Genomic DNA, 13,052 nt, shown 5'->3' with positions numbered 1-13,052 from the left:
AAATACGAGTAATGTTAGGAGTATTGCGGGAACATCTGCTGTTTACTCACTGTTGAGTAAGTTGCAATGTGTTATAGCCTCAAATTGATGGTAGAATAAATAGGACGACTCACCTGTTCAAATGGTGTAATAGGATCAAATTTGGTGTTGATATGTCAAAGCAACCAGGCTGTTACTGGTTAACGTGTCTGAATATGAAATAGGGATGGCGAAAACTACAAATTTTCTTGACCGACCACCGAGGCTCATTAGCCGGTTGAAACCGGTTAACCGGTTCGTTTAAAATAAATTATGCTATTTGAAATAACAGCCACGCAATTTCCCAACTCTCATCTCTCTGTCCCCCGCTCATAGGCTACACACAGCCCCGGCGCCGCCCTTTCACTCACGTAGGGATGTAACGGTATGAAAATTTAACCCCACGGTTATAGTGACCAAAATTATCACGGTTTTCGGTATTATCGCGGTATTTTAATAATTGTGTGTACAATATGTTAAGAAAGCGCTGATGGGTGTAGACAAGCTGAAATATTTTAGTTTTAAAAAGTGTGACAGTGTTTATTACATTAAAAATATAGGCAAACCCTTATTGCCTCCAGCAGGATACCGATCATTCACAGCATTGGCAATCCTAGTCCCTGCTCAACCCTCCACACACACAGAAAATGGCTTGTCTTGTTTCTATTGCATATTTTGAATTCATGACTTTATATATTTTGCTAATAGTTTATAATATGTTAGGATCTGCATAATTACTTATAGCTAAAAATATTCAGTAATTTGAATACTTCATATTGATTTTTAAACTATTACACTTGTCTTTAATGACATTACAGGGGTGTTGTCTAGGTCTAATTGAGTGCCTGTCACTTTAAGAGGTACGTGAAGTAGGCTAATTATATTAACCTTCATTCGGTTTTAGGAAAGTAGTCACGCATAGTTCAAGGATATCCGTTTTCATTGAATAAAATGAATGTTCAAAAAATTAACAAGTCAAAGAAAAGATTGCTGGGATAATATAAAAGATAAGTGTCTTGCAATGTTAACTTCTATTATTTTGGTGAGCACTAGGCTACTGTACATTAATGATAGACATGACGCGTGAGCTAACGGGATAGTTACCTTGATGGAACTCTCTCAAGATGTAAAAGTTTGCCAATAGGCTGTGTAGCTTTTTTCGGAAATTGAATTAAACACTACAGTAGGCCGAACTAAATCCCATAGCTTACTGTAGGTAGGTTACCGTGGTATTGTGCTCACTTTTTCCTTGGTTGGAAATGTTGCCTGCTTATAGCTTAACTTATGATTTGGAGTTTGGTATATCTGTTATATCCAATGAGTGACACCCAGCGCTCAACATAAAACTTCATGGCATTCTCCTGATAACGTTAGTGGAATAGCCTAGATTTAATGTGAACGTGTAGGCCTACATAAAAAGACGCTGGCTACATGATACAGCGCACGTTTTGGGGTGGAAATGTTGCGCCCTTTAAAAGCAGGTGTAGCCTTATCCGAATCATGGTTAAATCCATCAATTAGACAACAGAATTAGTAAGGTGAAGTTTTGTTTCATAGTAGCCTTCCAGCTTGTGTCAAAAGCAGGCAAGGATGAAACTGGGAGGAATTAAACACGCGGTTACCATACCGTAGTATCAACCGTGATAATAATGATATTCGAAATGAACACGGTAATTGTTATCGTCAACAATTTTATCATGGTTTACCGTCACACCGGTAATCGTAACATCCCTACACTCACGTCACTTTTTTAAATCCCCTACAGCGCCAGTTTAGTTTGAGGAAGTGCTAACAATAATAACGAAAGATGATCATTACCTTATCTGTTACCATTGATGACCCTTCCTGAAATGTAGATGTAATGTCTTTCCAAATCTAAGCCCATCTTATGCGGAAAGTTGCCTAGACTGCAACACGATAAAACCAATGGATAAAACAGCGCACTTCCAGATTGCAAAAGACGCACCGGCCACCGCTGTGACCTCGTGCCAAATGTTTTTATTGGTTTATTACGTAGCCTAGCCTACAAGCAGGCGAGTTATGAAAAATTGAGTGTGAGGGATAATTTGTTAACTTCACGAAAAAAAGATCTTCTTGGAATGAGATGGCTAGCTGTAGTAACGTTTAGTCCACTGTCTTTAGGCTAATTTAAAGATGCCTCTCTTTTTTTTTTGTTAACCGACTAGCGACAACTTTGGTCGGTTAACGTGGATACGGTCAACCATCGGTCAAACAGTCACCGGTTAACATCCCTAATATGAAATCGATTTTGGATTGGTTGCATGTGATAAAAGCTATGCCATTTCCTGTCCATATTCAGATTCAGAAATACTGTACACCGGCAACAAGGCACACACACACACACACACACACACACACACACACACACACACACACACACACACACACACACACACACACACACACACACACACACACACACACACACACACACATACATATATATATATGTATATACTGTATGAGCAGTGATGCCAGTAACGCGTTACTTAGTAACGCGTTACTGTATTTTGACCACTTTTTTCGGTAACGAGTAATCTAACGCGCTACTATTTCCAAACCAGTAATCGGATTAAAGTTACTTATCCAAGTCAACGTGCGTTACTATTTTTGTCATTTTCATTTAGCTTTCTTCTTGTCGTGTATGCTCACGTTTTCAGCACGAGGACAACTCATGTGTAGGCTCCATGCAGCGACACAAACGTAAACAACAATGCAGGGAGAAGAGAGATGCGCTTTTTCTAGATGAAAATACAGTCAGTAGACATATTTTGAGTTTGTGTCATCTACACATGACAACATTAAGGTACATTGTACACTATGTGTTGGCGACAAAGTGCTGTCTAGCAAGACATCCCGAGTTTGCATACTGTATAGCGGCTCCCCGACGGCCGCAACGGAGAGGGAGAGAGAGGGGTGCGTGTGTGTGCCCGAGACGCCTCCAAAACAGAGTGCACCCTGACTGGGCTGTTTCGCTATATCAACCGATACGTTGTCAGTGCAGGCGGGCTTTTATCTCTTTTCTCCCGAACTAAATTAATTAGTTCAATGTTTATGGTACAGTAGCGTCATGGCAGAGTCTTGCACACTGCACTGTTTGTAACAAACAGTGACTTTAGCATCGCCCATGGTGGATTAAATTATTGCAAAAGAATTGTCGATGTGAGTTTAACAAGTGTAGCCTAATTTCATTGGCATATTCTAAATGGCTGTAGAAGGATACACAGAACCTAAACTACCAAAATCTTCATATTTTATTACCAGTTCCTATTATATCTATAGGCCTTCCTTATTTGGTAGGCTATATACTGACTAGACATTATTGAACAAACATACTCATCTGTAGGCTATTTGGCTATCTCATAGGTTAAAGTATGTTTTAGATACCTCCCTGAAATTACTTTTTGCAGGTTGTGATGTCTTCTAGCCTATATTGTAAACGTTACTGCAATAAAGTGAGTAGGCCTATTGGCAAAACCGGTTGCCATTTTTATGTTGAGGCGGCAGGGGGCTTCGTTCAAAAAATAACGAAGTAATCTAACTTAGTTACTTTTAAAATCAAGTAGTCAGTAAAGTAACTAAGTTACTTTTTAAAGGAGTAGTCAGTAATCAGTAATCGGATTACTTTTTCAAAGTAACTGTGGCAACACTGTGTATGAGCAATTCCATGCAAAACTGTCAAGTCCATAACCCCACACAGCGTCAAACTATGATGTGGATGATGATTTCTTAAAAGTTTACCATTTCGCTCTTCTTGTTTGTACAACATATTCAATGACATTGTTAACTTAATCATTTGCATTATATAAATGTAACCTATTTTTCCACCCTTATGTCTCAACATATAGGCTACTATACACATAGTCACATTCATAAACATAAACAGGATCCTAGGTTCTCAATTTGCTGGACTCACTGTCTACCATAAAGTTAAAGAATAGTAATAACAGAAGAAAAGGTAAGAAGATGTTGATAGCGTGATTAACTGTGTGGTGCCTCCACTGAAGAATGTCTTTACCACTGCCCTGGTGGAAATATGCAAATCCTCAGAAATGTCAAGTGACTACTGTTACTTCTAACTGCTTTGATATAGCTTATCCTAAATGAAATACTATGCAATGCAAGCATCACAAAACATTTATTTTATCCTTTGTTTTTAACTCTTAGAATTCAGTTCAGTAGGCTATGACATAATAAAATGAAAGTACAAAAACAGTTTTTAAAACCCCTTTTTAAAAGTTCAACCTATCACTTTATCCAGCGCTTTGGGTGTGCACTTTGTGTATACAAAAATGCGCTTTATAAATAAATGTGACTTGACTTGACTTGACTTTCAATGAAATCTCAATTAAGGATTACGTAGTTTTAGATAGTAACTGTGTGGTAATAATTCACCTATACCACCCGTAGCCTAAATTAATTAAATGTTTACTATGAACAATAGTTAAATGAAACACACAGTAATACTTTCTATAACACTTTGTGTTGGATGTAATTCATTGAACCTAGAATTGTTAACTGCTATACAATAAGTGGGCCAAACTTCACAGTTTAAGTCTCCACACATAAGCTTGCCTACTGAGTCTAAAAACATAGCTCCCACTTTCCTTAGCTGGAGGGGAATTCTGAGATTTCTCCCTAAAGCAGAAACTATTATTTTTACCTAATTATTATTACTATTATTATTGGGAAGGTTATAGGTTTGCACTGATTCAGGTAGGGTAGTGGCACTATACTGGATGGTATATCGGTTAGAATATAGGACGGAGAAGAGATAGGGTTTAACTTTGTATTGTTCCAGCAGAGACATTCAGGATTTCATACATACAGAGAAATATAGGTAGATGGCTATTTATATAGATAATATATCTGCAGCATACAGATATGCATTGAATACTAAGCTAATTAAACGGAATTGTAAGCCAGGACACACATACAGCAACAGCAACGGCAACGCTAACCCCTTCAAGAAAGAAAAGAAACCTTTTTGTTCGTGACTACAGTTATTATGTGGTCAATAACGCCATCTAGCGGCGTAAACGGTACTGTGTAATAGCGTTAACTCGCACAGCACAGACCGTACAAACTTCCTCCAGTCGGAGATTGTTAATGAGGGCTATCTTTTACTGTCTATGGGGCTAAAGGACTGTATGAATTGATTGATTGTGTTGCTTGGGTGGCGTCAGTTAGAACCAAAAGATCATACAGCGCTAGAATCTTTGGTTAGAATACTGGTTGTGAAGCAGTAGTTTCTCCTTAGTTTCTTTATTGAGTTTTCTTCCACCATACAACAGCATGAATAAACTTATAATGTATAGTGGTCTGTAAAGAACCAAATAAACTGTCATTAATATGGTCACTAAATAAACTGTATCGCTATCTCTCATTCTATAAGCTCAACTTCTCACACAAGTAACACAGGCTTCCTTCATTTCAAACCCTTAATGCTAATGCTCCGTTTAGCATGCTAAGTCCTTGCATATCAACGTGAAAGATACATCCCACTCCCAATACACATGACCGAAGGTTACGGTCACTTACTTTTGTGGTCATACACGCACACAACTTCAACTTAAGGTAATTGGCAGTAAACTCACTCAAAACTAACGTCATGAACTTCACCAACACTGTGGTGTACTACTAGATAACGTCTCTAATGAACTAGCATGAGGCTGCACGAGAGGGCGTCACTAGGCAACAACACCTCAACAGAAGAAGAGTACAGAGATGCAAGACTAGTCTACGTACAGTAGAAACGCTAAACAGTAGATTCTTAAGCTAAACACATGAAGTATTATAATTTCAGAGAACACTTACAGTATATTACTTCATGGAAATCATGTCAAGAGCAAGTTTAAGTGTATTAGCAAACCTCTTGCATACCAGTGTGAATTAACGATGTATGTATCAAACTTACTTTTTGTCAATGATCGCATCTCTGAATGTAAAGGGCTGGATTACTCAGGATAACTGCAGGAATTGTCTAAGGGTATATTAATTATCTATGTTTTTTGTGCACAGCCGTCTGCTCATCATCACAACAGAAAACGAAACTTAAAATCCTCAGACAGGGCGACCGCTCTACTTCCGGTATGTCGCCGAATTTGGGAGTGAAGTCTACCCAGAATGCTCAGGTCAATACAAATCATCCAAAACACACCGTCAGTATGAAACATCGTGTGATTGTCGAGTATATATACCAAATGAACACATGTTATGTCTAACAGCGCGTAAGTCCGTACTTGCCCCTCGGGGCCATGGCATTGCTTAGATCTACCAGTCTCAGGATGAGACATCCCGATGCGGACCTTCCTAGAATCACACCCACATTGTACAGTTGCGGACAATCCATGTCATCCAATGACCAATTGAACAGTGGAAGTCAACTATCATTCCACAATGAAGGTATGAAAATACATGGAATGACTCCATAGTGCTGTGAGAATTACACCAATATGTTTTACAAGAATGGCCTCGATTTGATTTTTTTTTTAAAATATCAACATTGTATCTTAAATCACTCTGAAATGTCATTTCTGCATGACCTAAGCAATTTAAGATGAGCTATTCTGCTTAATAGTATACATTCGCCAACACACACGTTTTTGCTAATTATAGAGCCATCGACAGACCGAATAACACCAAATTTATTGAGGGTGCTTTGGATGGGGTCTCAAGTCATCCCACCAAATATGGCTTTCATACGTCACAGTATTTCCAAGATAGGCACACTTCCTGTTTGGCGGCTTCGCTCGCTGAATTTAATTGGTTGTCACAGGCGAACGCTTGGACGTATGAAGGCGAAATCAAGGCGGTTGATCCGCCTTGGTCTGTAGATCATGCGTGCCAAGTTTCATGACGATCGGAGGAACTATGCGGCCAGAGTTGCTTTACTTTGACTTTGGACAAAATTCAAAATGGTGGAAAATCCATCATGGCGGAAAATGACGTCACATAGTGCGTTGGAATCAGCTGAGTCAGAGGATTCCAATGGTATAAGTTTTATAAAAATCGGCCATACGGATCAAAAGTTACGGGCATGAACGTGTTTTCAATCTTTGACCAGTTGGTGGCGCTAGAGCGTGAGAGTGGCGAGCATGAAACCTGGTGGTGTCAATCAGGGTAGTCTCCTCTATCAGCATACCAAATTTCATGATTTTATGTCTTACGGTTTGGGCTACAGGTGGAAAAATGTGTGGGCATCAGCGCTCAAAAATCGCTTTTCCATTCATTCCTATGGGAAAAAATCGACCGGAAAAACTGGAATAACGGGAGAACGACATGCCGTATCAAAAAGCTGTATACAAGCCACCATCCTCGCATCAGGACCCACGCGTGAGAAGTGGAACGGCGTCTCTAGCTCTAAATCCCTAGGACAAGATAGGGAGACAAAAGTTGGACTTGAGATAAATAAGTATATGAAACGCACGGATAACAATAGTGTGCTTTTGCAAGCACACTAACTAGCGTTGGATCCCGTAGGATAACATTCAAACAAAGCAGATAGTTAGCGATTGCTTTTTTGCCAATAAGAAAACTGCTGAGATTGCTATCTCCCCCAACTAGAACATCTCTGGTAAATCTTCAGACTGTTTGAGTTCACTTTCTCTGGGCTGATTTCCATCATGTAGTGAGAGTCTCCTCTGTGCGTTGTGCTGCTGTATTGATGGTTTATTCTCTCTCCTGACTGAATACTCCTGTATTGATGGTTGGTCCTCTGTGCTGATTGGTTGTAGGGTGACCTTCAGCGCCCCTGAGGAGGAAGAGGAGGAGGAAGGCAATGAGCTGCTGGTCGACCTGGAGGACAAAGACGAGAAGAAAGAACGCGAAACCACCATGTGGTTTAGCAAGGTTGGACACACACACACATACACACACACACACACACACACAGAGTCACCATTGGACCTCAAACTTGTATGTAATGGAAATAGTTAGATATAAACAATTTCTGGCACTTGGAAGTCAGTAAAGTGTAGCCAGATTCTCATATCCAGCCACCAGGGGGCCCTGTTGAGTGCACATCAGTTGTATGTATGTTTTTCTGTTCTGTTTGAGTTCTACATGAGATGTGGTGGGAGTAAAGGTCCCCACACATCATATCAGGAGCATTGGACAAGAGCAGGACACATTGCAATCTTCAGTCTTTTTCATCATATGCAGCTGCTGTTGGATGAGGACACAGAGTGTGTGTGTGTGTGTGTGTTGCTGACCATTGTGTTCTCTTGAAGGGGATCTTCTCTGAGCTGGAGCTGGATGAGGAGACTGACGCACTGAAGGAGATTAGACAAACTCAAATACTTCAGAGCAAACCGGCCAGCACAGGTGTGTGTGTGTGTGTGTGTGTTTGCTGGTGTGTATGCACGTGAATCTGTGCGATGAGCTTTCTGCGTGTATGAATCGACACAAGGAAAGAGTATTTCTCTGTTTGAATGAGCGTGTGTGCGTGCATACGTGTGTATGTTTGCATGTGTTTTTATGTTGAGTCTTCTGCGTGTGTGAATCAACACACAAGGAATGGAGATAAGTGTGTTTGTGTGTGTGTGTGTGTGTGTAACCTGCCGGGTGTTGCTGCAGTTAAAGGCAGAAAGAGGAAAGCTGAGCAGGAGGAGCAGGAGAAGGAAGAGGAGGAGCCTTCACAGGAAGTAGCTGCAGTGGCGCAGGAAAAGGACGAGGAGAGCGGGAGCGACTCTGATGACGACAGCAGCGACGACGAGATGTGAGTGAGGAGGAGCAGGAAGGGGGGGCAGTTGTTTACTTGTGATCTTTTTTTTTTTTCATTAAAAAAGAAGTAATACAGAGAGAGGATACTGATGAGAGGAGAAAATAGAAATGGAGACGGGCACTCTTGGGGCAGAGGCTATATTCATCCAGGTGTACGATGGTTGTGAGGACAGGTGTTCATGAAGAGTTAGGGTGGAGGAGGAAGAGGAGGGGTGGAGGAGTAAGCCGAGGAGTGGAGGAGTAAGCCGAGGAGTGTGCGCAAATGTGTTTGATTTGGTGGGAGATATCTGACAGATGTTTACAATTGTGATATCATTATTGAAAGTCGAGCTTCAGTTCAGTATTCCACATTTTGCTTGAAGATAGGCCACTCCTGATTAGTGAGCTTCACTATCGGTCACTATCGGTCAAGGAGGGTGCCATATATAAAAATGGAACATGCAACTAGCCATGGGGACAGCGTTGCAAGCTGCATAGCAAGCTGCATAGCAAGCTGTATTTATTCATATACATAGTCATATTCTATTGCCCTTCATTCTGCATTCTTACACCGTGTCCTAACCGGATCCGAGCAAGCAACTCGCAATGTTGTCTGTCTACGCTGAATCCGTTAAATATGCCATTGTGCTGCGTCACGGGATTCCATATTTCTCATTCCAAATAGCAGAGCAATGCGAGCAACAAAAAGAGGATAGAAACAGGGCGTCCGACAAAAGTTCTCTCAAAAACGTTCAGTCAGGACACTCCAATTGAAAACGATGTAATTAAACGGATTATATCGCTAATGTTCGCTCGCATCGCGTTCGGTTAGGACAAGGCGTTACCATTTTGATTTTATTCTTTTGCATTTTATTTGTTTGAGTGTTGTACTTTGAGAGCAAAGATGGACCGGAGTCAAATTCCTTGTTTGTGTACGCAAACCTGACCAATAAAGCTGATTCTGATTTAATCGGCCTTCGCGATCAGCTAACTGTATGAGTTCAGATGGCAATTTCCATATAAAGTTTATGCGTTAGCCTTCGCAAGTATGAGAGCAGATGAGCCAACTCTGTGGAGTTAATGTCTGTGTCTTAGTCATTTCTACGGCCACTCTCCTCTCACAGTCTCTATTTAATGTGCCTGTCATGGCTTAATGGCTCTAAAGGTCAGGGAGTTTAATTGCTTCAGGACTGTCTGGCCTACTTTCCTTTTCACTCTGTAGAGTTGATGTTGGAGTTGGTGTTTGCCATGGGAATTGATAAACGTATCAAGGCCTCTTAGGTGAACCATGGCTTCCTCTGGCCCTGTTCTGGAAGTCCAAGTCGGTCAAATGCCTCTTTTTCCGTCTCTCCAGAGACATCGCACAGATGAAGCGGTCAGCAGGGTCACGGGGTAACCACGGCAACGTTGGGGGTGACGACGACGACTTCCAAGTGGTGCCGGTGGAGAGCACCAGTGAGTATGAGCTCGTCTGTCTGTCTGTCTGTCTGTCTGTCAGAGTATGAGCACCAGTGAGTATGATCTCTGGTGTGTGTGTGTGCGCACCAGTGAGTATGAGCTCTGCTGCTCTCTGTGTTGTGTGGTTGTTACGGTAACGCTGAGCGCCACGGTAACACTGTGCCCGTCTCACCTGTGCCCAGGTAAGAAGGCCCGCGTCCTGACCCCAGAGGGACTGGCACTGGGCACAGAGATTGCCACCTCCAAGAAGAAAACCAGAGACCTGATCGACGGCTCCTTCCACAGGTAGGTCTGTGTGTGTGTGTCCGTGTGTGTGTGCGCGCGTGTGTGTGTGTGTGTGTGTGCATTGCCTGTCTTAACTCTGTCAGAGTGCACACGTGTCACACTCTGACCCACGGGCCTAACGTTATCTTATGCAGCCCGTGAGAGCTGGCTTTTTAGAGTAGCCTATTGACTTGAAAAGTATTAATCACAAAGTTGGCCGACTGTAACTTCCCGACATTCCACCGCACTGTAGCCCATAGCCCATTTTCTTGCATAGGAGAGAGAATGAGCGCAAAGGCCTGCGGTGGAGAGATGGTGTCAGGACCAGCAGAGGTGTAGGAGAGATAGGGCCCCTCTCATTGGCCTTTTTTATCTATCCTCCCTGCACGCCTGCAGGGGAGAGATGGTGTCAGGAACGTAACTTTTAGTCCTGCAGGCATCCTTGACAGACAGAGTAAGGGTGAACGTCCAGCGGGGATGGAGAACGAACGCTAACGCCCGTTTATAGTAATAGCATGCTCTAGCCAGCTGCATTAGTTGGGTCTGAAGCTGAAGTTCTTTTCAAACCTTTACTGTAAACCTAAGCAGGCCAACAGAGTACATCTCAGTTATTTCCTCAGATGTTTATGAGCAATCATGTAGGCTAGCATTACAAGTTACAGAATAGAAACAAATGTGTTAGCTTATGGCTAATGTCTATGAGAAATCGTGTGTGTGTGTGTGTGTGTGTGTGTGTGTGTGTGTGTGTGTGTGTGTGTGTGTGTGTGTGTGTGTGTGTGTGTGTGTGTGTGTGTGTGTGTGTGTGTGTGTGTGTGTGTGTGTGTGTGTGTGTGTGTGTGTGTGTGTGTGTGTGTGTGTGTGTGTGTGTGTGTGTGTGTCAGGTTTGCGAGCTCCGAGACCACATGGGGGGTGCCGGCGTGGTTTGTGGACGACGAGAAGAAGCACAGGAAGAAGCCCGTCCCCGTCTCCAAGGAGATGGTGGAAGAGTACAAGCAGCGCTGGAGGGAGATAGATGCCCGACCCATCAAGAAAGTAGCGGAGGCCAAGTCACGCAAGAAGAGACGGGTGAGAGACACACATACACACACACACACACAAAAGGCCCGACCCATCAAGAAAGTAGCCGAGGCCAAGTCACACAAGAAAAGACGGGTGAGACACACAAACATTTTATATGCTTTATTTGATTCCACTTTACTTTAATCTCCTGAATAATCCAGTTGATTAAAGCAGTTCAGCAATATATGAGTTTTCAGGTTCAAGGGTATAGGAAACATTGTCTCTTCCAAATAAAAATGCTTCCTATAACTGCTGATATGGAACAGTATTTCACTAACTGCTTAGTCTTAAGGCCCGTACAGACCAGATACGACACAAATTTGCGGTGCGAAAATGTGTGCAAAGTGTACACACCGAGTCCGATGCGATTATTTTAATATTTCGCATTCTATTTCGTGCACACGTCACGGAGCGAATTTCAGTAAGCAGGGAGAACTCGTAAAACCATCCAGATTTGAAGCAGATTGGGCTATAACAGGGTGCTTGCTCAAGTCTTGAAAGTCTTAAAAAGTATGGAATTTTAAAGTGCCTTTTTCCAGACCTTGAAAAGTTTGGAAATTTGTAGAAAAGTCTTGGAAAGTCTTGAAGAGTAGCTCATGAAGAACTGATGCAAGCACTCAGACTTAACATGACTGATACACCCTCCACAATTTTGCGACTTTTGCGATTTCATTCTTTTTTCATTTGCAATCAAAATCCATAATTTCATGGCAGCAATGTCTCAAGGTGCCTTACAGCAAAGAGCACCCAAGAGCACCAGAGGCAAGTGAGTTGGCTAGTGATAGGAAGAAACCTTGGGCAGTTCCACAATTCAAGGGGCTGACCCAACTGCCTGGGGTCATGCAGTAAAAGACAAATCAGTAGCTAGGGTAGGCTACAGGATGGCCATAATTCTCACAAAGGCAATATGATATGCAACACGATGGTCCAAAATACACAATGGTGATTAGTTCCAAAATAATAGACTATACCATTATGTAAGGGATAACGACCGACGAGGTGACTGATTTGATGGGAATAATGGCGAGGTAGAGGCGCACGTCGCCGGGATCCTCCGCCGGGACGTTATTTCCATAGAACCGGTCACTTCGGAGGTCGTTATCCCTCTTATCTGCAGTGACTAGTTAGGTTATCATTTTTTTATTCACTACTTTCTTTGAAATGCAGAAAATAACCCACTATAGCTACCGTTATGGAGGAAGTAAACAGCCTGAAATAGTTCCTTCCAGTTTCAACTGCTACTATGGTTGTTATGGATACCAGTCATAAGCGCATTGGTATGGAACAGTGCTAGAAATTTTTTTCTAAAACGGATAGTTCCGGTCCTTGATTGTGATTGGCTGAATTGCGTTCGATGCCGTTGTAAATATCAGATAAACTCGCACCTTGTAGGCCAGTCAATCTAGCTCAAAAAAGGGCCAAAACTTAAACTAATTGCAATAGTAATGGTTCATACTTTTTATTGATCCTTAAACCCTCCTGCATCACATATTAAAAATCTACCCATTTATATTTAGTGGAACATACTT

At 42.0% G+C, this 13,052-nt stretch overlaps 1 protein-coding gene across 1 annotated transcript in view; it reads left to right on the top strand.

The window, feature by feature from the left end:
- The window catches only part of ftsj3 (FtsJ RNA 2'-O-methyltransferase 3), a 39,267-nt gene that overhangs the window by 13,888 nt on the left and 12,327 nt on the right, over nucleotides 1-13,052 (top strand). The window contains exons 14-19 of the mRNA XM_062555869.1: nucleotides 7,776-7,890; nucleotides 8,271-8,364; nucleotides 8,617-8,758; nucleotides 10,097-10,197; nucleotides 10,383-10,485; nucleotides 11,346-11,529. Coding sequence (XP_062411853.1) covers nucleotides 7,776-7,890; nucleotides 8,271-8,364; nucleotides 8,617-8,758; nucleotides 10,097-10,197; nucleotides 10,383-10,485; nucleotides 11,346-11,529 — 739 coding nt within the window. The remainder of the gene's footprint in view (nucleotides 1-7,775; nucleotides 7,891-8,270; nucleotides 8,365-8,616; nucleotides 8,759-10,096; nucleotides 10,198-10,382; nucleotides 10,486-11,345; nucleotides 11,530-13,052) is intronic.

The sequence above is a fragment of the Sardina pilchardus genome, chromosome 15 (genome assembly GCF_963854185.1).
Source record: "Sardina pilchardus chromosome 15, fSarPil1.1, whole genome shotgun sequence".
Taxonomy (NCBI): domain Eukaryota; kingdom Metazoa; phylum Chordata; class Actinopteri; order Clupeiformes; family Clupeidae; genus Sardina; species Sardina pilchardus.
Note: the sequence above shows the minus strand (reverse complement) of the source record. Positions and strands in the feature narration are given on the sequence as shown.